Here is a 25,904-nt window from a genome sequence, read left to right on the forward strand (position 1 = left end):
GGTTTGAGCCACCGTGCCCGGCCTGTACTGTTATTTTGGAAGCAGATTTAATTTTGCATTTTGATTTTCTCAGATTAAAATGTTTTTGCCTTCTCTGAGCACGTATTGTCTTCATAATGGAAGAAACCTCAGGCCAAAACAGATGAAAGCTACCCGAGAATTAAAGACTGGTTGGTATAAAAAATTATCTCCACAATGAAGCATTTTCTCATTGACACACTTACTAAAGAAAATTTGGGTTTTCAAAATCACATACTTGCTGTAAGGTAGTAACACTTTAAACACCTAAAAGCTTTCAGCATACTTATATGCAAAAAAAAAAAAAAAAAAAAAAGAGCCCAAAACTTAGGATATAAAGCAAATACAGTCTAACTTTTACTTATGAGGTAAATTCTTAGAAAAAAATTTAGATGGTTTCAAAAATTGCAAAAAAAAAAGAAAAAGAAAAAAAAAACTCAGAGTGCTTGGGTTACAGCTTTAAAGATTTAAGCTCTTTAGACTATTTTGAAAATGATTCATTATTAAATAATGCAATAAATAACATTTAAACTTTTTTTCACAAAAGAACAAATCTTTCATTGATATAAACTTTAGAAGTCAAACAGTCTTTTTTAATACACAAAGTATTAAGTACACTTTCACTGTAGATGGGAAATAAACTTAACTCATGATGTTCTATAACTGAAAAATGTCAATTATAGCACTAGTACTGAATAGCTAGGAAGTCAATTTATCAACTTTGATCTTATTTGATAAAATTTACAATCATGTTTTCTTAGGTTTTACAATTCAGATGCAATTTAGAGATCACTCATCTTAACTTTTATATGCAAATGAATAAACTAAGATTCAGAAATTGAAAAATCACAAAATTTATCTGAGGCAGAAATGAGATTACAGCCCAGTTCACCTGACATTTCAGTGCTATTATCTCAGTTGCCTTAAAATCCATTTATATTTGCAAATAACAAAAGCACTATATTATTTGAAAATACACAATGATAAAAAGGTATAACTATTACCATATATGTCATTAGCAAATTATGTCCATTTTAAATGTATTATCACCCTAATTTCTCAGGGGATCTCAGTGCAAAAGACCCTCACAGCCCAAAGTTTTCTGGTGAATTTGTTTATACTCTTCCAAGCAGAGTAATCATATGTTGGTGTATGCTATTTTAACACCATGGATCCCAAAAATGATTTTTAAGTAGTATTTGGTTCAATTGTAGGCGACATTTAATTAGGTTGATGGATCAATTCAGAAATTACCTTTTCAGATAACTTCACCTACAGTCTCTTTTTGGAAGCTAAGTATTAGTGTTATTAAACTCATAGTAGTACTGTTAGTACTCTAAATGGTTCTATAAATAAGTATTAAGGGAACTATGCCTTGTGTAATACTACAACAGACATTCAGTTAAAATCCTCAAGCTAGAAATGTTAAAATTTTCATAGAAAAGCTTAAAAAAAAAAAAAAAGGCCCATATTTGGATTTTAATGTATGATGGTCTTTATTTACAACTTTATTGGCAGAGAAGAAGAGGGAAAACTTTTAAACAGTTTAACACAGGGCATCGTAGCTGATTCTGTCAGATAAAAGTAGTTCCATTTTAAACACCCATCTAATTGCCCAAACATATACAATACTTAATCTGCATATGCAGTTTCCTTTTATGAAGTACAGCGGCTCTTGTTTTAGGCAGTCTTTTAAACATATAAATACAAAAGAAATTAAATCACTCATTAAAAACTGTGTCAAATGAAGGGTATTATAAATGTAAATTTATGTTATTCTTGGTAATAACACATGCCCAATGAAAACCAAAAGCTGGAAAAGCAGTTACAGTTCTACTTGAATGACAGTTACAACAATCAATCATTTTCTGCAATAACCATTATATTTTTAATTTATCATGAACTACTCTGAACTTACTATGAGATGTAGCCAAAGTCAGAGAGAAGACGTAGGGAGAGTATTCCTTTTTTTTTTTTTGGAGGAGGCTAAGCCCTCTAGAATCAGCATGGGAAATAAACATCCTGTTCATTCTAGGCAGAAAAAAATTAATATAGTCAATTTCAACTCATGCCGAGCTGACAATTTTTTCATTGACTTGTCTGATGTCATTCTTCTAAATCAAGTGTGTTTAATTCTTCTTCTAGTTCATCCAGATCTTCTCCAGTAAAAAGGTTTTCATCAACAGGAACAGCATCGATGGCTCCATTTTCTTGTCCCTCACCTTCGTTGTCCTCTTCCAAATCACTTCTTTCACCATTTTCAGCCCGACCTCCAGAGGCTTCACTTAATTTATTTTCTAAAAAAAAAAAAAAAAAAGAAAAGAAAGAAATCAATAAAGCCTAAAAGCAGAAAACACTATTCTATAAGTAACTGATAGCACAGACTTGATACTGCACTTCCTCTTATCCTTTTTCCATGAAAGCCTTCCCTGGAATTACTCCAACAAGAACTGCTCTGTCTCTTTCTGAGCTTATTTGTAGCAATTATCTATACCACTATAAAATAATCTTTCTTACTGTAAACATTTGACCATTTAATGGTTTATACCTGAAGGCAGGATCAATCTTCTACAACTCTGTTTCCTACATGACCTAGCAATTACGTTTTTAAATAGTCAATTTCTACATAATATACTTTTTGAATATGAATAAATGGTTATGTTACGAAAAAATGTTTGTAATATAAGTAGCTACTTGGTTTTTGAAGTAGTATTTACATTACACTAGTTGTAATGCTGTGAGTGTGACAGAAAAATTTCACCATGTAATCAAATTGTTAAAAAAAAGAACCTAATGCTATACAGCTACTTTTCCTTATAGACTAAAACTGATTGAGAAAACAAAAATGCTGCCTTTTCTTGTTCAATGACATCAACGTTTACACAAAGACAATTTTTAAAAGTCTAATTTATATTTTAGCTATTTCAAACATTTCTGATAACAAAGTCTTGAGGATTATAACCTCTGAAGTATTTGCAATTGTGCCTATTGTCACCAAAACCCTTCTTTAAAAGGAGCAAATAAATCAATCAGAATACTGGCAAGACAATAAATAGTCTGACAGCATTCTCAAATCTTGGGAGGGCAGGCCAGTTTTACAAGTTATAACTTGTGTGCTTTTACAGTAAAAATAAGGCTTACCCGTTTCTCTCTCAGTTTTTACCTTAATTAGTATTCCTTCTGCCTTTTTCTCCCATAGCAAGCATGCTAAACTTTTACCTCCCCTCTCTTCCAACCCCTCACTCAAGGCACAATTAGACATAAATTATACCAGCAATCCTCATCTCCAAATATACCTAGACAGCCTTCACTCCATTCTCACACTTAACTCATTATTTATACTTCCAGATCTTGCTTCTATAATTAATGCCCTTTCATCTTCAATATTTTCCTCTTTTACCAGGTCCTTTTTCTCTGGCCTACAGATATATTTAGGTTTCCCATATCCTAATACGCCATTCCCCGACCATGTCTTTTCCCTCAAAGTTAGGAGTGAATGGTCTGTACTCATTTTTCTCCTCATTCCTCAAATGCAGTCTCGATGAAAACTGGCACCCTATTTCTACAACTCCTTTCTTAATTGCAACTAATAACTTACTTGTAATTCTCAACCAACTTGATCTTTCTGAAACTCTTGTTTCTTAATTTTTCTCTGATCTTCTCAGTGTCTTTCCTAAGCATTTCCTGTTTTGCCTACCCTAAAACAGTTTGCAGTGTGTTGTAGAATGTTCTCTATGTACTGTGTCTGGGTGAGCTCATTCACTCTCAGCTACCAATGCAGATGACTTTTAAACTGTTTTCTCCTGTAAAAGTCCACACAATATTCTAGACGATGCCACTTCTGATAACCACACACACACAAAAATCTCAAACTTCTGATGTCCCAAACTCAATTCATCAGCTATATCTCCAAATTCATTTCTGTCCCCTTGTAGTTTCAGCTAATGGTTTCAATATATACTTAGCTACTTACTAATGTGTACAGCCTCTACTATTCACTATTACTTTCATATATGGCCGAACCACACATTTATGTTCCAGACTGGTACCTGCAGCTATCTGACTTTGCCAAGCCTGGTCTAACCCCATTTAGATAGTTTCCTAGTTCTTAACATTATACAAAAAATAGTATACTTACCATCTTTATCTGAAGTATATGTGCTGAATCTTTCAAGACTGGCTACAGTAATACCTGTTTCATCTACATCTCTTGGGATATACAGGCTTAAGTCTATGTCATTTATGCTCACTGAATCATCAACCTTTAACAACAAACAGAGAAGAAAGTTGTTACAAATAAGTACAATTTTCATAAATAGTACCCTGACATTTATCTTAACGAAAAAATCATCACTGATGCCAAGTAAAAACACAAGATCATCTATTGTCAAAACCCTTTGCCAAACTTCTTGAAAAAAGAATAGTAACATCTTCTGCAAAACTTCATCCTCTGACATGTAAAGTATGATATTCTCTTTCAACTCAGAGGCCAGAATTTTATAACTACACAAAAAATGAAAAGTTATGTGCCATTACTAAATTTACCAACAACCAAATGACTGTGCTATTGTCTCATGCTCCCTACTCTGAATATTTTAATTAGTACCCGTCCCATGACTGTTGTTTTTGTACAAAATATTAAACAAAAGACTTTCTTTTTGTTTCAGAGGGGAGATACAATATATTTTTTACAGCTAATACATATAGCACTTAACCATATATAAGGAACTGCCTGAAGTTCTATTAAAAACTATAAATATAAATTCATAAACTCATTTAATTTTGTAAGCACCCTCTGATGCAGGGATTGTCATTATGTCCATACTACAGATGAGGGTGAAGGGCCTAGAGGAAGTAGGTTGGAGCAAGCATTTCAACTGAGGTACACTGGCTTCAGTATTGGTGGCTCTTAGCCATGCTGCTCTATTCTTTCTCTATTGTTTATTTTAATTAACATAAGAAGATGAGGCACAGAAGCTTCCTCTTACCTCATCACCACCCGTTCCCTGGGTATAGCGGGTATCATCTGCTTCCTCATCATCATCATTGACCAGTTCAGGACGAAATTCAAACACCTCTCGGCCACTGATCTATTCAGATACATAAATATACCAACTCAGGACAAAATTCAAACATTCCTTGGTCAATGATTTTAGACATACACATGATTAAATAAGGACAAAATCCTGCATAACACAGAAATTAAAAATGGAAGAAAGAATAAAAAAATCAATTTGGGTGATCTAGGACATACCACTAGCGCTTTCCCTGCTTTGAAGTCGGCTTTCCTTCTTTCCATATCTTGTTCAAGTTTATCAATCTTTTCTTGTCTTTTCCTTTTCTTCCATGCAAGAAAAGATTCTAGAGTGATTTTGGTAACATTTGGACCTAGGGCAGAACGCTGCAAAGATAAAGAGTGAGTTTTTTCCCCAAAAGTCTTCTATAATAATGATTAGTAGCAGCTTTCCTTTAAACCAACAAAAACTACTATGATTACCCTGAAGACATTAAATTTGGAATAAACTAATTTATTTTTAATTTACATGGCAGTGAGCAGAAGTACCCAGAGATACAAACATTTAAAATATATTGTTCTGAGCTAGATTTCTTAGCATTGAAGGTGAGTAAAACTAATTTGTCATGAGAAATTGTTACCATGAACCAACTGCTGAAAACAATAAATATAAAAATCACTATAACAATATCTAAATTTCATTTGTCTTCCTCAGGAGATGAGAAAACAAAATGAACCAAAAAAACCCACCACCTGCTCCTCTGGGCCAATAATCAGGTAGTGAATATATAGAAAAATAAATATTTGCTGAACATCTGCCAGGTATGCTATGTTAAATGCTTTATACATATATGCTAACTCATTGATCTCCACAAATAAGCAAATGAAAGCTAATGGTAAATTTAGCAAAGATTAATGGCAAACAAGTGTTGAACTAATATACAAAAAATCCCAAATATACCTGATTCCAAAGTCTACATTTTCTATTATAGTATAATGTATCCTGTGGGAGATACCAAATGTTATGTTCACTTAAGAAAAAGTGTGCATAATCCCAACATTAGGCATTTTATTCCACACATATTTAGATTATCCAAGATGAGGAAAAATGGATACAGTTTGAAATATAAAGCCCTAAATGTAACATTTCCAATAATCTTAACATTTTCATGTCACCTGCAGTAGCTGTATCTGCTAAGTCACAGAATGAAACTGTCTTTTGTGCTGAACCAAACATGAGTACCAAAGAGCCTCTTCAATCAGACCTATTCCCCTCTATCAGCAGAGTGAGTGTTTTGTATCCAGGGATAATAATAAAGTGTGTAATTGAAAAATTGGAGTGGCGTTGTCTCCTTTCATACATATGTTAGTGACCAATACAATGGTGCAATAAAAAGACACCAGAGAAAAAATTTAAAACTACAAGTTCAATCAATCTGAGAACTAAGCATTTTTAATACCTCAATCTTTTGGAAACAATTTGACATGCCAGTAGCTAGTACTTAAAAAACTGTTTCATAATCCTAAAATTAATGTCATTATTGGTTGTTTATGACTAGGTTTACATTTTAGACATACGAGAACAATTAAAGCAGGGCAACTTTGGGAAAGGTCATATTTTTTTCCCTTTCATAAACAACATGCTGTTGCCCCCAAGTGGTAAATATTAGAATTTCACAATAAATACTTTTTATTGTGATTTTTTATGGTAGGAAGATTTTTTATGGTAGGAAGAGACTAGTTACCTCTCTTTCAATTAGATCTTCTAATGAAATTTCATCTTCTTTCTCTTCTTTCTTTTTATCTTTTTTCAACACAAATCCAGGAGGAAGTGCATGACGATACATGCAAATATCACCCCCTCCAGGGCATACCCAAAACCAGCCATACTTGTTGTTTTCAATAGCTTCAAGGAAATGCTTGCATACCTACAGAGACAATATTATTCACAAGTAGTGGCTCAGTATAGGCCATTTCCAAGGTAAATGCTTAAGTATATGGAACAATTACATTCTATTCACATCCTGCACCCTTATGTGCAGAAATGCACATAAAAATGTATCTTAAGATACTTAATACAATGGCAAATTCCCTTAGAGAGGATCTACATTAAGCTTCCATTTTAGACATTGTTCTAAATTCTGAATTCAAAAAGGACTAGTTTCAGTTAGCCTTTGTAAATATAATCCCGAAGTCTGATTTTTAAATAAATCAGAATATATAAATGGGTATATTTTTTATTTTATTTTATTTTTTATTTATTTATTTTTTTGAGACAGAGTCTCACTCTGTTGCCCAGGCTAGAGTGAGTGCCGTGGCGTCAGCCTAGCTCACAGCAACCTCAAACTCCTGAGCTCAAGCGATCCTCCTGTCTCAGCCTCCCGAGTAGCTGGGACTACAGGCATGCACCACCATGCCCGGCTAATTTTTTTTCCTATATGTATTTTTAGCTTTCCATATAATTTCTTTCTATTTTTAGTAGAGATGGGGTCTCACTCTTGCTCAGGCTGGTCTCGAACTCCTGAGCTCAAACAATCCGCCCACCTCGGCCTCCCAGAGTGCTAGGATTACAGGCGTGAGCCACCGCGCCCAGCCAGAATATATAAATGGGTATAAAAAATAAAATCAATGATTTTCTTTTGGTTTGATCCTTCCTAAAAACTGATCACATGCAGTAATAACATAAACACTATTTGAATTACCTGACATTATAGGCAATTTCTAGTATCTGAGTCAAAGGGAGCAAGGTACAAAAGGAACACAAAGGACAGTGACCCTTTAAAACATGAATGAGTGCAAGACAAAACAGTATTATAGAAGACTCAGGTAATAAGCTTTGCAAGTTAGGAAACTTTAACTAAAAAACAGTATTCTTATCCCCTCCAAAATATCGAACGTGTGAAACCAGTAATTAGAATTTTTCTAGTAAAGCAAAATTTTTTACTGTAATTGCACTATAAATAAATATGTCAACATAAATGCAGAATCTGAGAAATAGGGAACCAATTTTTAAGGGTACATTTCCTGTAACACTAGAGCTACTACCTACCAAAAATTCATTTTGAAACTCAAATATAATAATATTTTTAACCTTGTAATTTAAAAAATGCTCCCTATTATTATGGTGCATTAATTATTTAATACAATTATTAAATAATTGTAATTTAAAAAGTGCTCCCTATTATTAAAACCAAATAAAGTTATTAAATGGGTTATTTTAACAGGCCTCTTTCCACTCATTATGCTTAAAAATAAGGAAAGAATTCTTATCTGAATGTGACTGTGTTCATTCATATTTTAAAACGTAAGATTACCTCAGAAAATGACATCTAAAGGACTTTGATCACATGGTTTTCAAAGACTATTTTTGAATAAGAATCTAATTTTGTAAAACATAACTTGTAAATTCCAAAATAAAGCTCGATGCACCTTATTTTGATGAAATGAAATTTTCCAATAACTTAAAGAATAATCCAGTAGAAAACAGCAGCAAATACCTTGCCACATAATTCTCCCTAATGATAAATATCACAGCAACTCAATTCAAGAAAAGGACATACTATTTGAGTTTTTGGTTTTTTCTTTTCCGCCTCACCGTGCTTCTTGTTTACTACTTCTTCCAGCTTTTTCTCATCCCAATTATCCATAGTATCTAAATAAAAAGAGATATGAAGATTAAGTACTGTAATTTTATCTACTGCTGCCATGACACATTTTCTTAAACAGACAGGAACATTATTGTGGCCTAACACATTTTTCTTTAGAACACCAAATATAGGAATAAACAGTGTTGTGAGATTATTCACCAAAGCTTCCTAAGAAGTTTAAGCAAATGAGAAGGTAATACTGGAGGAAAAGGTGATAGACAAATCCAAAATAAATCTCTGTTTTTTAACTATCTTCATTTACTTAAACAAAGGGTATAAGTAACTTAGATGTTATAAAAAATAACAAACCCAGTTAATCATTCTTTGTAAACACAGTCCTACTAAGATTGAAATGCTCTTTAAGTTACTAAATATCTTAGTAGCAAACCAAAAGCAATAGGCATTTATTTTCAAGAGAATGCTAAAAAAAAAAAAAAATAAATAAAATAAAATAAAATACCTTTTTCAAGTTCTTCATCTCTTGCATCAATGTAAACACTTCTCTTTTCACATTTTCTCTCCAGAGTCAAGTCATGAGAAAACTTACACTTATCTCCTTTAGTACACTGTCCTTGCTTGAAGAATGCACATACTACAGATTTGGGATCTGCACCTATGTCAAATGGCATATGGTATTTGTATTATAATCTGCCGGACCATAAAGTATAGCTTGTATCTGAAATATAATTACTTCTGGTTAAACTGTTATTTTCTATACGCTGACGTGAGAGGAAAATATCACTTAAAGGTGATTGGTAAGACATTTCTTTAAAGTTCTTTCTGTAGCATTTTATATCTATATTTGTTTCTTTTATTTTTTACTAAAAAAGGTGGTGGGGGGAAACCAAACAAATACATAGGTTATTCCATAGTTACCTGTCTAGTTGGTGTCAATGAGACAGGAGGCAAACGAGAAACAATATAAATGAAGGAAAATTGCCCCAAATTTGGGACTTACAGTTTATACAACTATAGCTTTCCCTTGGCTACTACCAAAAATCGAATACTGTAAACCAACTAGTAGACTGTCTAAATTGTTAATTGTGCCTTAGGTGTGGGGCTAATGGCTGGAGTTACAGTTGTCCAACGACAAAGCTGCACACACACATACAGAAACCATAAGCAAGCCACTGATATAATTCTGACAAAGGGAGTACCATTTTCATAGCAAACACAATTGGCATATAATCTAAAAAAATAAACATCAAAACAAATCTGGAGTTTTTAGCATAAATTACATTTGATAAAAATAACACCACTGAAATTTAAAGTTTACCTTTACTTATTTTTTGAGCAGCAACTACAGGTTTGAACAGCTCATTTAGTTCCTGCAATTCTTTCTTCTTGTCATCTTTCTTCAATTTCTTTTCAGCTTCACTCTGTGCTACCTATAATATTCCCAGGTTTAAAATGTAAATTTGACTGTTTACAAAATTGTTTTTGATACACAGTAATCATTAACGTAACGAAGACATTTGTATATTTATATGTATGTAATCCTTACATCTTATTATCAGTGTTACAATGGCCTTCCAATATTAAATGTTGTGGTTAAACTATTAAACTTTGTAATGAATTTTTTTGGTCTATTAAGTGGTACCATGCCTAGTTAAAAGCATATTTAAAAGCTTATGGCAACAAGCATTTATTAAGCACTTACTACATGCCCAGCATTTTTAGCAAATGGTTTTCACCTGGGATATTCTTCCTGTGAAAACAAGCCACCCCAGAAATGTATGGGTGCATCCTGAAGACAGAGATACAAACACCCAGAAATGTACAGTCCCACACAACAATGAATTGTACCACCCCAAATACCTATAGTGCTCTTGTGGAAAAACACTGGGTTAGGTCAATGTAAAAGATTAAACAAAACAAAAAACATGGCACATAACATAGTTCCAGGCACATAATTTACATACCTAATATGATTAGAGGATTCATCCAAACATTTATATGTCAGGTCCTATGTTAGATGACAGGAAATACAAAGATGAAAAGACAAAGATGCTTATTTAAAGAAGCTCAGAATCTAGTGGGAAGACAGACATGTCAACAACTATATAAAACATGGTGCTCTGGGAACAAATGCCCATATGCCTAAGAAAATTAAATTGAGTTGATAACCTTATGGATAAGTTCTTCTGATGGGCAAGAAAAGAAATGCAGAAAGAGCCAGGCAATATAAAGTTACAGGGACAAGAGAAACAAAGTATGAGAAATATCAATAAGAAGTTTGGACTGTATCAGTAGGCGACAAGGTTTGACTCAAGTGTTTAAAGTAAGCCAGTGACAAGATGACGTATTTTATAAAGATCATGTTGGCAGCTTTGTGGAGGATGGGCCAGGAAACCAAGAATGAAAGCAAGAGGCTGTTGTAATTGCTGCAGGCAAGAAAACACAAGAACTTAAAATAGACATTAGAGGTGAGGATGGAGAAAACAAGACACAGACAATTCTTTAGGAGGCAGAAGTGATATGACTAAATGATTTATTGAACATGAAGTATAAAGGAGGAGTCGTCTAGGATTATCGTATGTATGGTTAGTGTTGTTAAACAAGACAGGGAACACAGGAGAAACAGGTTTCAGGGTAGGAGGTAGAGATGAGCTCAGTTTTGGACATACTGAGTAAAAGATGCTTACAGAGCATCTGGGTGGAGCTATTTTGAAGGAAGCTGGACATAGATATTCATTTCACTGAAACCAGAGAAGGTGTGGTTTGAGATAGGTTTTAGACCCAGCAGCTTACAGATAATAACTGATTAAAACTTTGGATGTGTATGAAATTATTCAAGGACAGCATAAAAAAGTGCCAGAACAATTCCTTGAAGAATATCAATATTAAATGGGTCAACAGAACCTAAAAAGCCCTTATTAAAAAGAGACCTAGAAATATCAAAGTAGGCAGAAAACCAGGACAAAAAAGGACTCAAGACGGAGGAAATTTTAGGAAAGGAATGGCCAGATGCTATAATTAGGTCAAAGACATCCCAAATCCTAACTTTGACCATATGTTGGATTTGTTTAAACAGAAAAATGTTTTAAAAAGAAAAAATTTAAGTCACTTTATTTCTAATAAAAATATCCTTTGTTCACTGGGCCCCTCTCAAACATTTGTGGACCACAAAGCAAGAGTAGAATGGAGGCCTACAAACCATTTGTTTAAATATTTAAAAGTTATAAATCAAGCTAATGTTGAATAAAAGGTGGTTTGTAATCCCACTTGACAAATATATCTTATGACCTGGAAGGATGGGTTCAAATTTAAAATGCCCAGGCTCCATGGAGTTCCACATTGAAGCATGGCAGTAACATAAGAGTCAGCCCCTGGCTTCTCTCCCTCTTCTTACCCCTAGTTTCATCCCACCTTGTATGTAGGGAGAGGTGGAAGGTGCAGGGGAGGAAATGTTATGGATCCAGGCTCTGTTCACACTCCTAGCACACACCCTTCTTTTGCCGCCTCAAGCACATTGGCAGCACACTGTACTCAAGATGGAAATGGGCATGGGGAAGAGGCCTTTGCAGGCCCTGAAAGCTGGTTCAGAACTGTTGTGAGGAGGGGTGGTGCAAAATCTAGGGGAGGTACATGCCCTTGGTTCGACTCCTTTACCTGTGGAGATATACATCTGGAGAAGACACAGAGTATGGTTGTCTACTACAGCACAGGGCCTAGGGCAGGACACCTCATGTCCAGCTCTAACATGCTCATTTCCAGAGTTTTCATATAATGGTAGTTAGGTACTCCACGTTCACAGATAAAAGCCCAGTTACCCAAATAAGTATCAAAAACATAGTATTAGACATACTATCAAACCTAAATACTATCACAAATTTTATCTATGAAGTCTAAATCACCACTCAAAATACTTCCCACTGGAAGAAAAAGTTGAAGAAGAGAAAACAGGCTTGAAAAAGGAGCTAAGTAAAGAAAGTGAACTCTTCTTACATACCAATATTCATTAGAAGATTTACATTATCTTTTCATTTAACCACCAGAGGAACTCTACAAGGATAACTGCACTTCCATTATACAGATAAAGACCAGTGGCACTAAATAATTTAAGATCATGTAATAAAAAAGATAGGGGGATTCATACCTTAGTCTATGTGACTCCAAGATTTGAGCATTAATTTTTATTAAACCAGGGTATTAAATCAACAACTTGGAAGAGCAATAGTCTTTGGCTTTAAAATCAAGCTGGGGGTGGGTATGGGGTGGAGATGTGTGTGTGTGTGTGTGTGTGTGTGTAAGGAAAGTGTTAGGGTATTGATTTGTAGCTAGCACAAGTAAGAAAAACTTGTTTCAGACAGGGGTCAACCATCTCACATATATTCTGATATTTTCAGATGAAAAAAATTCAGAAATTCTTCTCTCCTACATTACAAAGAAGTGTTTCCAGAAGTCAAGGAAAAGAAGAGAAGTGGTGGAAAAAAAATATTTTTTAAAAAAATCCATGTCTATAAAATGTTAAGGAATGCGAAGTCTAAAGAAACTGATGGGGTATTATTATTTTTTAATGAGTTGCCAATAGATAAAATAACTTCCAAATTCATATGGAAGAATAAATGTCTCAGAACAGCCAAGAAAAATAGAAAAGTAGTAACATTTCAGAGAAAGGACTTGCCTTAATAGCTAACAGGATATATCACTAGGCCACTATAATAAAAATCAGTGTAATATTGGTTTCGGGACAGACAATAAATAGAACAGAAAAGAGAATCTAGAAATAGATCTTAACATATTTGAGACTTTAATATACAATTATGTGCTAAGTAATGATGTTTAGGTCAATGACAAGAGTACATACATGACAGTGGTCCCATAAGATTATGATACCATTTTTTACTGTACCTTTTCTACATTTAAGTATGTTTAGATACACAAATATTTATCATTGTGTTACAATTGCCTATAATATTCAGTACAGTAACACACTGTATATAGGTGTGTAGTCTAGGAGTAACAGGCTATACCATACAGCCTATATGTGTAGTAAGCTGTAGTATCTAGGTTTGTGTCAGTAGACTCTATGATATTCACACAATGAAGAAATTGCCTAATGGTATATTTCTCTAGAATGTACCCCTGTCCTTAAGCAAAGCATGACTGCATGTCAATAGTGGTATTTCAATTCAGTGGGATAAATGACGCTGGTGTATGTGGCTATTTATATTAAAAAAAAAAAAACAAACTTAATGACATATAAAATAAAATATATATGACAAGTTTTAGACTGTGAAAATAAAATAATTTTTAAAAATCTAGGGAAAACAGGCATAATCCAGTGGCAGGGGAGATCTTTTAACCACATTTTGAAAAAGCTAGCAATATATCTGGCAATATAAAACCATATATACAAAAACTAAAAATTGTTGCATGGCAAAACATTACAAAAGGTACCTGTCATAAACCAACAAGAAAAAGACAAACAACCAAAAAAGCAAGGATTTGAATAGGCAAGTCATAGAAGTGCAAACTCAAACAACTAACAAGTATAGGAGAAGATACTCTTTTAGTAGTGAGGGAAACAATCTAACAATAAGATATCACTTTATACTTACCAGACTCCAAAGCATTAAAAAGAACTTAAGAACCTATTACTTACGCACTGTAAATGAAAATGTTCAGCATTAAAGCCTCTAAGGAAAGTGATTGGACAAATGTATTAAAATTAAAAACCCATTTCCCTTGATCTAGAAAGTCTGTTAGCACATAATTTATGTAACAGAAAGAAAAGCACAAACACATGTAAGAACACATGTACAAGCATATTTCTTGTAGAAGTGTTCTTAGTGTCAGAAAGTTGGAAACAAAGTGATCACTTATGAATAGTGAAATGGATGGGTATAACATACTCATACTGTAGAATAGTATGCAGCCATTATCAGAATAAATGAGAGCTGTATCAAAATGACTTGGAGGAATATTCAAGAGGTACTGCTGAGTAAGGCAAGATGCAAAATACATTTAGAGTAGGATTTCATTTTGAAATACAATACCAAATACTTTTACCTGTAACAGATGCCATATAATATTACATCCAGGAGAAGAAAATACAAACACTTAAATTATTTACCTGACGTGGATTTTGTTGACCAAATTTAACTTGATGTGTGACAGCCTTGATAAACTTTTGTTGCTTCGCTCCTTTCTTATTCTTTAAACCAAAAGTTTTGTCCTAATTGAGAAAAAGCATAGAAATATCTTAACACTTTATATTAATATCTATTTTCTAATGACATCTAAAAATCATTCTTTTATTTATTGATAAGAAAAGTATTCTTCCTTATGCTATATATAAAGACATACGAAATACTAAAATATCACGTTAAGGCAATATATGACCTCAAAACACCATCCAGATTCTTTATGATTCAATACACACTTTTAACTATCATCATTAAACTTATTGCTCTGTGATACTTTTGCAAAAGTGCAAAAGTGCATTTTGAAATATCAGTTCTATGGAATGTGCAGAGTTGTTACAACTGGAATAAGAAGTCCTACAGTCAAATAAGTTTAGGAAAATGCTTGATTAAATAGGGCTCTTAATTCTTAAGCATAAAATACAGCCTCTATCAGAGGGGATATAGTATGCAGCACTTCCAAATCTTCTTTTACCTCAGAATGCATTTTTATCAGAGTATTCTGATGGCATATATGTTACTGAACACACTTTGGTGAATAGTGCATAAGAGGAAGAAGACAAATTAACTTCTTTTTTTTTTTTTTTTTTTTTTTTTTTTTTGAGACAGAGTCTCACTCTGTTGCCCAGGCTAGAGTGAGTGCCGTGGCGTCAGCCTAGCTCACAGCAACCTCAAACTCCTGAGCTCAAGTGATCCTCCTGTCTCAGCCTCCCGAGTAGCTGGGACTACAGGCATGCGCCACCATGCCCGGCTAATTTTTTCTATATATATTTTTAGCTGTCCATATAATTTCTTTCTATTTTTAGTAGAGGTGGGGTCTCGCTCTTGCTCAGGCTGGTCTCGAACTCCTGAGCTCAAACGATCCGCCCACCTCGGCCTCCCAGAGTGCTAGGATTACAGGCGTGAGCCACCACGCCCGGCCGACAAATTAACTTCTGAACTGTTTTTTTGGGTAATAAAGTTGTCCTCTCAAAAACAAATTTAATAAAGAGATCAGACTACACAATTGTACACATTCCTAGGTGTTGCCAATATGGAAACATTAAAATTGAAATATAATAACTAAAAAGCAACACTTTATTAAATTTGGAATATCATTAATATAATAATTTGGCAATACTATTAATATAATACCAGCTATCAGTTATGGAATGCTTATTATGTGCTAGGCACTAAATGGTGATCCTTGGTTATCTATTCATATTTAATAAGTATGTAGTACCAAACATTTAGAAGCCATTGCACAAGTATGCACAAGTCTATGTGTGGGGAGCTGTAGTGGGTTGAATGAAGTCCCCCAAATTCAAGTCCACCTAAACTTAAATGTGACTTAAATTGGAAATAGGTCTTTACAGATGTAAGGAGTTAAGGTGAGGTCATACTAGATTAGGGTGGGCCCTAAATCCAACGACTACTGTCTACGTAAGACGCAATGACACAAAGACACAAAGAGAAAGCAATGTGAAGACAGACTGAAATACACTAGAGCTATAAGCCTAAGAATGACAAGGATTGTGAGATACCACCAAAAACTAGGAAAAGGCAAGGAAGAATTCTTCCCTACGGCCTTCAGAAGGAGCATGGCCTTGCTGACACCTTAATTTCAGATTTCTAGCCAACATAATTGTGGGAGAATAAATTTCTGTTGTTTTAAGTGACACAGTTTGCAGTCATTTATTACAGCAGCCCTAAGAAACTAACAAAGCAGGCTTGACTAGTGAGCTTTACCTTAAGGTGAATGGGTGGCAAACCTGACAGGAAACCACCAAATACTGAAATTTGACATCTTTCCCCCCCCACCCCCCATCTTTTCTGCTTCTCTGGAGAAGGGTCTTCTAGCTGGGAAGACAAAAGATCTGGCTACAAGACAGGAGAAAAGAACAGGTGGGAGAAGGGGTCTCTTAGTTTACTGCAGACCCCTTAGCGGCCATTTTCAGGCCCACGTTTTAAGTCCTTCAACTTCCTCTGTGCCTAGTGTTCCAGAACCAGAGAGGCCTGCTGACCCCCCAACCCGTGCAGAGAATACACCTCCTGTTTCTTACAGAAATAGTCACCTGGCTGAGTTGTAGTAGGTAAGAATTATTAGCTACTTCTAACACTTTTAACCCCCAATTTTCAGCCTCTCACCTTCAACATTACCTAGTGCCTCCCATTATTGAGTTTTTCCAGAATTTTGCAGAGCAAATTTACTTGCTTCTCACCGGCACACTCCTAGGCAGGCACTCAGTCCTGAACACTCTGCTCTACTAAATCAGTTACCAACTCATCCATCCACTGTCAATCTTCACATGCTCAGGTTCCAAATTATAAATGTCTCCTAATTTCAAAACAGGATTTGTATTTCTTTCTTATTCTGGTTGTTTATGGGTGGTTTCAATGAGGATAAGAGGCAAAAAGGAAAAGTAATCTGGGGTCAGGCACTGTGGCTTGAGGCAAAAATCTCACCAGCACTTTGGTAGACTCAAGTAGGGGAGAATTGCTGGAGGCCAGAAGTTCTAGACCAGCCTGTGCAATACAGTGAGAACCCATTTCTACAAAAAATAAATTAAAAAACAAAAAAAACCCAGCCAGGCGAGATGGCACGCACCTGTAGTCCTTGCTACTCAGGAGGCTGAGGCAGTAGGACTGCTTGAGCCCAGGAAATCGAAGCTGCAGTGGGGCTATGATCATAACGCTGCACCCAGCCCGGACAACTGTGACAGACTCTAGCTATTACAAAAACCAAAACCAAAACCAAAACCAAAAAACCCTGAGAGGCATGTAGTATGAAATAAATTAGGTGACCATTTTAATTCTACAGAAAGGGAAAGGGTAATGAGAAGAAAGTATTACAGACAAAGAATACCACCTATTTGGACAAGCTGGAAATGGAAAACAACAGTATTGAGAGAATTTGTATCTGAAAACATCCAACACGATGTAATCTTTACAGCATTTCAAAACCAATAAAAGATTTTTCAATATTCTTAAGATCAAAAAGCTCAATAGGTTTTTGCTGCTAAAAGGCTCTTTCTCATTAGGAAGTATCTCTTTATCCGTGACATCTATATCTATCCATATACCAAAACTTTGCTTTCCCCTATGTAAATGCCTGCCTCATGTCCTACTATCCTAAACATGATAGTTCAAAATTCTACATGAATTTTTTATAGCCTATGTATATGAAAGAAGGTAGCAGGAAGCACATACAAATTGAAATTCTCTGCAATGTATGGATAGCTTCCCTTGTTTTTACAGAAAAGGAGGTTTAACATAACCCAATCCCAAGGAAAGATGCTCAAGGGTAATGTGACATATGGAGAGAGATGATCACAGAGTAGCAACCAAGTATAAAAATGCCATACTTTCCTTTTACAACAAGTGAGCTCTCATGAGAGGGAAAGGAAATTCTAACTAAAAATATGGTCAGGATTAAAGTGCAACAGCATCTACAGATACTTTGCCAGAGAAGAATAAACTGGGGTTGAACCTATGCCCCATATGCAACTATGGAGAAGCAGCAAAGAATGAATAAACAAGGCCAAATAGCAAACTAGAGACTGACATATAAAGACTTAGGAAAGAAACTAGGGGGACCTGGCCAGTTAGAAAAGAAAGTATTAACAATAGCAATTTCTGGTAAAGGTGTATAAGCTCCAGATCCCAGAAGAAAAAAAATTTTCAGGTTTAGTTACACTGCTTTAGCACATAATTAACCAGTTTAAAGAGATAATGAATGAGTTCTGTTTTAAAAGTCTTTAATTAGGTTAAGAGCTCAGAAAATTTTTTTCCACAGAGAAAAGGGATACTTATTTATTTAGCATTCACTAAACATAAACTCCTGAATATATACTTCAATAAATCCTCAAAACAATCCTATAATATACCATTATCTCATTCTGTAAATGTCGATACAGAAACTCAGGAACAGTCAACAATTCATTTGAAGTTAAATTGCTAATAAGGGGCTGGCTGTACAGCATAAAGATTTAAGAGTAAGACTGGAGTCAGACTGCCTAGGTTCTAATCCCAAACAGAGCTGGGTAAATTACTCTCTTTGCCAGTTTTTTATTTATAAAGTGGGTCTCACTCTAACCCCTTAGGGTTGTTCTGAAAGCTAAAACATTTAACTCAAGAGAGACAGTATATAGCACGGTGGTTGACAGCAAGGACTGTGGAGCTGGATTTCCTGAGTTTGAATCCCTGGCTCTGCCATCTGCCAGTTTAGTAACCTTGGGAAAGTTATTAATCTCTGTGCTTGTTTCTGTAATTTTTAAAAAGGGTAATAATGCATATACCACTGACAGAATTAGAGGAGCTATGTAATTTTTATCACCTGTAGATGGCTGGTATGTCTCTCTTCTCTCCTTTTCCCCAAAATCCTGAGAACTGTGTCTGGCCCAGTAAGTATTAAGTGACAGATGACATATGAACTAAGGTATAATTAACTCTAAGCAAATTTCTTTTTCTTTCCACCACGAAAAACTACTTCCCAGAGAAACCTCGTTAAGTTATTGGGCTGGCTGGTGCACAAAAAGCTTCCTAGATACCACATTGTGGATCTGGGACACCAACACTATCTCTTGATAATAGGATGGTTTGCAATTTGGAATACTTCAAAAAGGCTTATTCTCTCTTTCTTGAGCTTAGGACAGACCTTACCCAAACATTAACCTGAATTATGAGATGGAAAAAGAGGAGGTTACAGTCAATCCCAAGTCATGGTTAAAATTAGGGGAACAGTGGTCCTCATTGGATAAGTAAGGTCCCAAAAGTTAGGTTATAGGGAAGGAACTTTGTGTGTGTATGTTTCAGAAGACAACTTGGGAAACGAATACAAAGGAGTTTACAAAGCAGGCAGTAAGAAAAGCTCCCTGAGGCTTCAAGAGCCTTAACACTCAGTGAATTCCAGAACTTCACTTAAAACTCTCTTAAACCCCCCCCCCCTTAAATCTGTGGTCCCCAACCCCTGGGCTGCATGTTAGGGACTAGGCTGCAGAGCTCTACCACCCTCACCTCCGTGGAAAAATTGTCTTCTAAAATGCGCCCCACGCCCCGCTACTTAAGTAAAATGTTCAGGGGGGGGAAAAAAGAGGCAGTGGGAGAGCAGGGCAACACTGAATAGTGCTTTAACATAACTAGGGTCTACTTCTGGGGACATTAGGGTAAGCAGAGGCTAGCAGTGTTTTACATCTTTAGCTTTCCCCTAAACATACTTGTCTAATGTATTTTTGTTGTCCATCCATGCAATAGATATTCTGCAACTTATTAAACCAGCTTCAAGCAATCAACAGTTGACCTTGGCTGTTGGCTGAAGTTCTTCACTGACAACCAATTTCTCTTTCTCCATCCTTTACACACCTGGATCCTGTCTGTATAGGTCCTTAATATTACTTTCCTGCTACAAGTCCTTAGCTGGATATCCTTTATTTGCTTGTCCTAAATCCAAAGATTATTTTCCCTTTTCTATAATCAACCTTCTACAGCTCAATGCAGACTTCAATTTGTTACTCTATATTTAGCTACAAGAAAGCAAATGGATATGCCATTTGCCACTAATGTGTTAATGTCTAGCAGAACCATAATCCTCTTTGATATACTCATTTCAGGAAAAAAATATTAATACAAACGAATTCATAAAGTTTGGGGGGGAAGAAGGGAAAGAAAAGAGGGAAGAAAGGAGAAAAGAAAAAAATAAAGGCAATATAAAGAAATTATTTCAAATGGGCAAGAGGTAAGCACCATATAGACAGTGCAGGTGAGTCTGTGTTTATTTCCCCTAAATAGTTCTTAGCTCTGTACTATTAATAACATGGCAATTAGCTGCATTTTGCAGATGAGACTTGTGGTTCAGACAGACCATATAACTTGTCTAAAACTACAGAGTTAGCAATCTGAAACATGGGACTCAAACCTGGGTCTACCTGACTCCAAAGCTGGTACTCAAAGCTGAAAGTCATTAAATTATGGTACCCAAAGCCTCTTTTTACTTGCTTTATTTAGCATTCTCAAAAACTGCATGTTGTTGTTTTTCCACGGTGGCGGCAAGCGAAGCAACAGAGGTACAGAAGACGGAAGAGGTCCGTAGGGCAACCATTTATTTTAAAGTCTACTGAAAAGTGCTGCTTAAATGTATATGCAGTACTATTAATTCTGAACAACTTAGAATTTCAGGTTATGTATCTATAAAACCTTCCAAAGCTAACAAGACTTTGAAATAAGTTAGTCTTTACCTGTCAAAATAGACTATAAAGAAGTATTTATTCCAAAACAAAAAAATTACAGAGATCAATAACCAGTTTGAACCAGGTGTCAATTATGTTCATTATGAGTCTGTCATAAAATATATTTTACTTTAGCTTTTAAATGTTTTGGTAATGACCGCTTTTAGTTGAAATTTTACAAATCTACACAAAAATTGATAAAGTGCTCTTCTGGATGAAACTTGATCGGTGAGCTGGGAGCTAAGCCTATGCTACCTCTCCTTCTCCAGTTGCAACAGTCATTGAGACATGCTTTGGGTCTTTAGAAAAGCTTAAAAAAAAGTTGCCTACAGTATTTAATAAAGCAGAATGTATCATTTCCTAACCAGGCTGAACAATAGAGTATTCTCTATATATCTAATTTCACAAATTAACACTGCAATTCACAACATTGTTGTACCTCTCTAGGAGTAGCAAACATCAGTGCAACATCCATGAGTCTGCAAAACTTTACTACCTTTTTTTTAAAAGAAAGTTCATCAGATCTCTGGACTTGAACAAAGGAGCACATCTAGATTACAAGATGTCAGGCTCAGAGGACCTTCCTAAAGGCTAGCATTAGATACATTAAAACAAAGGAAACGAACTATGTTCACTGAGAAACAATTGAAAGATTTGAACATGTTGTTCAATAAGAACCCATACCCAAAGCCAAGCTTTCAGAAAGAAATGGCCTCAAAACTAGACATACACCCAACATTACTGCATTCTTGGTTCAAGAACCACTGAGAAAAACTCAATAAAGCAAAATGCAAGCATATTCAGCAAAAATAAGAAGCTCAACAGTAATTCCTGACAGTAAAGTCAAGACCAGTCCTTCCCAGACGCACCACCCAGATCCCCTAATGATGCCTACCCTGTAATCCTAATTTATACAGGTCATAAAGACATTCTTGTTCCACCTAAGTTTATGCCCCAACGTTAAGGTCCCTACAGATGACTGCATTGGCTACAAAAGTAATCCATTTTGTATGCTGCCAAGATCCTAATACATAGTGCCGTTATCCCATTTTGGAATCCTGAGTTCATTCTCCAAGCTTCAATTATAATTCTTTTGTCTCTTCATCTCTAGAAAGGAGAAATACTAAAGGTCACATATTGTAATGATTCCTATACAAAAGAATACTTTTCAGCAATAAGGAACAAACTAGACAGATACAACATGGATGGATTTTAAAAACATTATGTGGCATGAAGGGGAAAAAAGACACAAAAGGCCACAGACTGTATAAATCCATTTATATCAATCCCTAGAGCAGAAAAGGTATTCTATGGTGGCAAACAGATTAGTGGCTGCCCATGTAGAAAGAATTGAATAGAAAGAGGCACAAAACCCATTTATTAGGATGATGGAAATGTTTCATGTCTTTTTTTTTTTTTTTGAGACAGAGTGTTACTTTGTTGCCCTGGCTAGAGTGAGTGCCGTGGCATCAGCCTAGCTCACAGCAACCTCAAACTCCTGGGCTTAAGCAATCCTACTGCCTCAGCCTCCCGAGTAGCTGGGACTACAGGCATGCACCACCATGCCCAGCTAATTTTTTCTATATATATTTTAGTTGGCCAGATAATTTCTTTCTATTTTTAGTAGAGACGGGGGTCTCACTCTTGCTCAGGCTGGTCTCGAACTCCTGACCTCGAGCGATCCACCCGCCTCAGCCTCTCAGAGTGCTAGGATTACAGGCGTGAGCCACCGCGCCCGGCCTGTTTCATGTCTTAATTAGGGTGGCAGTTTCTGGGTGTATAAATTCATCAAAACAGAACTGTACATCTAAAATTGATGCATTTTATTTTACATAAATTACACTTCAATGAAAAAGAAAATTATTTTTAAAAAGCCCATTGTATATATTAAATATGGAAAAAACAAAACTAGGCTTAGTTTCACCAGCCTGTTAGGCTATTTTTCTTTGTCAATTGAACATAGTTATCTTATTTTGCATTTTTCTTTGGGGCTATCTTCATTAACGAAACTAAAGTTTCGTTCTCTTTACCTTAAATATAATCTTGTTCCAAGATGAATGGAACCATAACATATGTATCATTTTTAGAGTTGATGGGATACTATAAACAACTTTCATGTACAATTCCTTAAAAGAAAAATACCAGTCCTACCAATTAAGAAGAAAACAAACTATAGTTAAAGCTCTACAATGCATAAACTGTACTTTAAATTGTCATGTAACACTTAATTTCACATCTATATGGAAGTTTTAGTTTGTATCATGGTGTACTGTATTAACTCAATCTCAAGTACAGAAAACTTACAAGTAAAATGACATCTTTAAAACATCCTTGGTTTATACAGTACTGAATGCCATCAGGTCACCAACCCCAGAGATCAACCTAAATGCCAGGACTCCAGATTCAAAAAGGAGATAGTAAACGCGAGTGTGAGAATTTAACAATCATTTTGTTTGGGTAAGGTATTTCATAACAGTTTTAAATAGCACAAATAAGCAGTAAGAATACAGGTTCTGCTTGAGTTGGAAGTTGGCCACGGTTGCCAGAATTCTTCATAAGCATTTTACTTAAATCAGGAGACTTTAAAAAATTATTTGAAATTTGACAAAGATAAGTTCTGATTAGGTTTGTAAAACAAAACCCTGAGAGGTTTCAATGCTATTTTTCAAGGCTGTAGTAACTGAGTATTACAAAGCAATAATCAGTTATAAAAGATGTCATTTCAAAACACCCAATACCTATTTTGGTCATGTTTTAATAAAAAGTATTCCATAAAAAGCTGTCCATTATTCAGATACACCTTATGCACGACAACGGCCATGGCTTTTTCATATTACATCCAAAGTATAGGAGGTACTATTTATTTTAATTATGAGGAAGAATAATAGCAGAAATCGAGGGAAGAAATACCTCGTGGGGGGCTATATGATATGTTTATGTAATGTCAATATGGTTCACCTCTTAAGGAAACTCACTGATGCAGTCGTTGGAAAACAAGTGCAGAACATGTTAGATCGTCAACAGCGTTCCTCAGCCATTAAAGGGCTGGCTACAAGCTCAACGTGCTAATATATATCAAAACCAAATTGGGGTATGGGACTTAACACAGCTAGTAACACTGAAACCTACTCTCTTTTAAAGGGTTATTCTATTTAATCGAATTTAGAATATGTATATCAAGCGCTATCTATGTACAAGATTCTGAGCTGTGACCTGACAGAATGAGATTTTAAACAGTTTAGAGGTGAATCAAAAACGCCACCAAATAGAAATTTGTTGGCTCCAAAGAATTAGTATTACCCCTGGATAATGGGTAAAGAAATAAGAAACAGAAAGACTCTGGCCCGAGCCCGCTCATCATATTTCTTTTAACATAACCCTAGAAACATCTCTACTTCTGAGAGGATTACCGAAGAACAAGACCCTGTGGCAGGCCCAGAGGGTCACTTCGCAGCCGGGTAGGCAGGGGCGGGCGTGTGGGCGGAGAACCAAGCCCAGGTGCGGGGGCGCCAGCAACGTCACTATAGCAATGAGAGGCAGCGAGCGTCATCAGGGGGCTGGTGAAGGGGCAGTGGGCCATACAGACCAAAGGGAAGGACACGTGGCCCCAGAAGACGCGAGCGAGCCCCGGGGAGCCGGGAGCCGGGAGGCTGCTTCCCCGAGGTCTCGCGGCGTGAGTGGGGGAGGGGGTGGGTACTCACTTCGATAATCTTCTCCTTCTTTTTCTGCTCCGCCTTTTTGCTGCCCCCGGCCTGAGCCTGTTTCTTGGGGGGCATTGCGGAGACAGATGACACCGGCCACAGTTAAGCGCAGCTGGATATCGTCAGGGGATCAGGCCCTGCGGCAGGAGGCGGAGGAAGACCAGGGCCGCTGTCGCCGCACCGCACGGAAAGCGAGTCGCTCATTCGCCCCCTTAACGCGGCCTTTGCGACAGGTCGGTGCCGCAGAGCATTTTGGGTAGTGAGGAGAGATACCCGGAAGCGGAGTTGCGCGTGCGCTTTTGCTGCGTCCCACCAGGAGAGGGCAGGGATGGGACGTGGGAAAATGAGTCCGCGTCACACGTGATGTTGCACACCCACCCAGCCTTTTCTGGGTGGCTGCAGGCCTGAAAATGAATCTGGGCCGGCGGGTTAAGGCCCCTGCGCGTCTGTGCTCTCTCGGTGTCCTCAGGTCTCGCTGAGAATGGGCGGCTGTTTTGTCCATCTTCGCCTCAGCTACAGACTTTCCTGCCGGCCGAGTTAATGGTCGCCTGTACCATCCCCATCCTGATTGACCACCGAGCAGCCTTAGCAACTTGGGGCTGTTTCGTGGGCCAGGTTACTCAGCTATGTTTTTGTGCCTTGGTGAGGGAGGGCTGGACGGCCCGCGAGTGCAGCGTGCTTCAGATTCCTACGAAGGATTATGAAGAAATGAGAAAAATTTCCTTTCATTTGAAGAGCTCTAGGGATGGCGTCCCTGAGAAGGGGCTACTTGAATTTCTTTGAAGTTGTATATCAAGTTATTTTAAGTCTTTAGGAAAGTGCCTAGATGATTAATCCTAAAAACCACTTTATAATGTGAAAGTAACTAAACTTAGTTTGAGCTAAATTTAGTTAGAGCTTAGTTTAAGTGCTTGGTAAGTCCAGACACTGCTTGGACTTAACTCACATTATTTCACTGACTGATCACAACACTTAGGTGGGAATTGTTACTGTTCCTATTTTATAGACGAAGCACAAAAAAGAAGAAAGATGCCCAAGGTTATTTTAAGGGCTGAGCCAGGGATTCTAACCTTGGCAGTCTGACTTCTGCCTCCGTGTCTGTAACCTAACATTACAAAAGTAGATCGTGTTTGAAAAGGTACTTGATGTTAGTATTTGTACAAACCAAAATA

The 25,904-nt window shown here is 36.3% G+C and overlaps 1 protein-coding gene across 1 annotated transcript; it reads right to left on the reverse strand.

The window, feature by feature from the left end:
* Positions 1–1,489: 1,489 nt before the first annotated feature.
* Positions 1,490–24,947, reverse strand: ZC3H15 (zinc finger CCCH-type containing 15). Its single transcript, XM_069469898.1, has 10 exons — positions 24,733–24,947; positions 14,759–14,860; positions 9,956–10,067; positions 9,140–9,292; positions 8,593–8,684; positions 6,778–6,960; positions 5,273–5,419; positions 5,007–5,108; positions 4,157–4,280; positions 1,490–2,315 (listed from the first exon to the last, which is right to left on the reverse strand). Exons 1-10 carry the CDS (start codon positions 24,805–24,807, stop codon positions 2,125–2,127), a joined length of 1,281 nt encoding a protein of 426 aa, XP_069325999.1. The 5' UTR covers positions 24,808–24,947; the 3' UTR covers positions 1,490–2,124.
* Between the last annotated feature and the right edge of the window lie 957 nt (positions 24,948–25,904).

The sequence above is a fragment of the Eulemur rufifrons genome, chromosome 1 (genome assembly GCF_041146395.1).
Source record: "Eulemur rufifrons isolate Redbay chromosome 1, OSU_ERuf_1, whole genome shotgun sequence".
Lineage (NCBI taxonomy): Eukaryota > Metazoa > Chordata > Mammalia > Primates > Lemuridae > Eulemur > Eulemur rufifrons.

What these genes read in the sequence shown, in the direction of transcription:
- ZC3H15 (XM_069469898.1), bottom strand. Translation starts at nt 24,807, where the DNA reads ATGCCCCCCAAGAAACAGGCTCAGGCCGGGGGCAGCAAAAAGGCGGAG. An exon ending in TGCTCAAAAAATAAGTAAAG is followed by an intron (nt 9,293 to 9,955) that starts GTAAACTTTAAA and finishes CATTTGACATAG; the next exon opens with GTGCAGATCCCAAATCTGTA. An exon ending in AAGCAGGGAAAGCGCTAGTG is followed by an intron (nt 5,109 to 5,272) that starts GTATGTCCTAGA and finishes GTATCTGAATAG; the next exon opens with ATCAGTGGCCGAGAGGTGTT.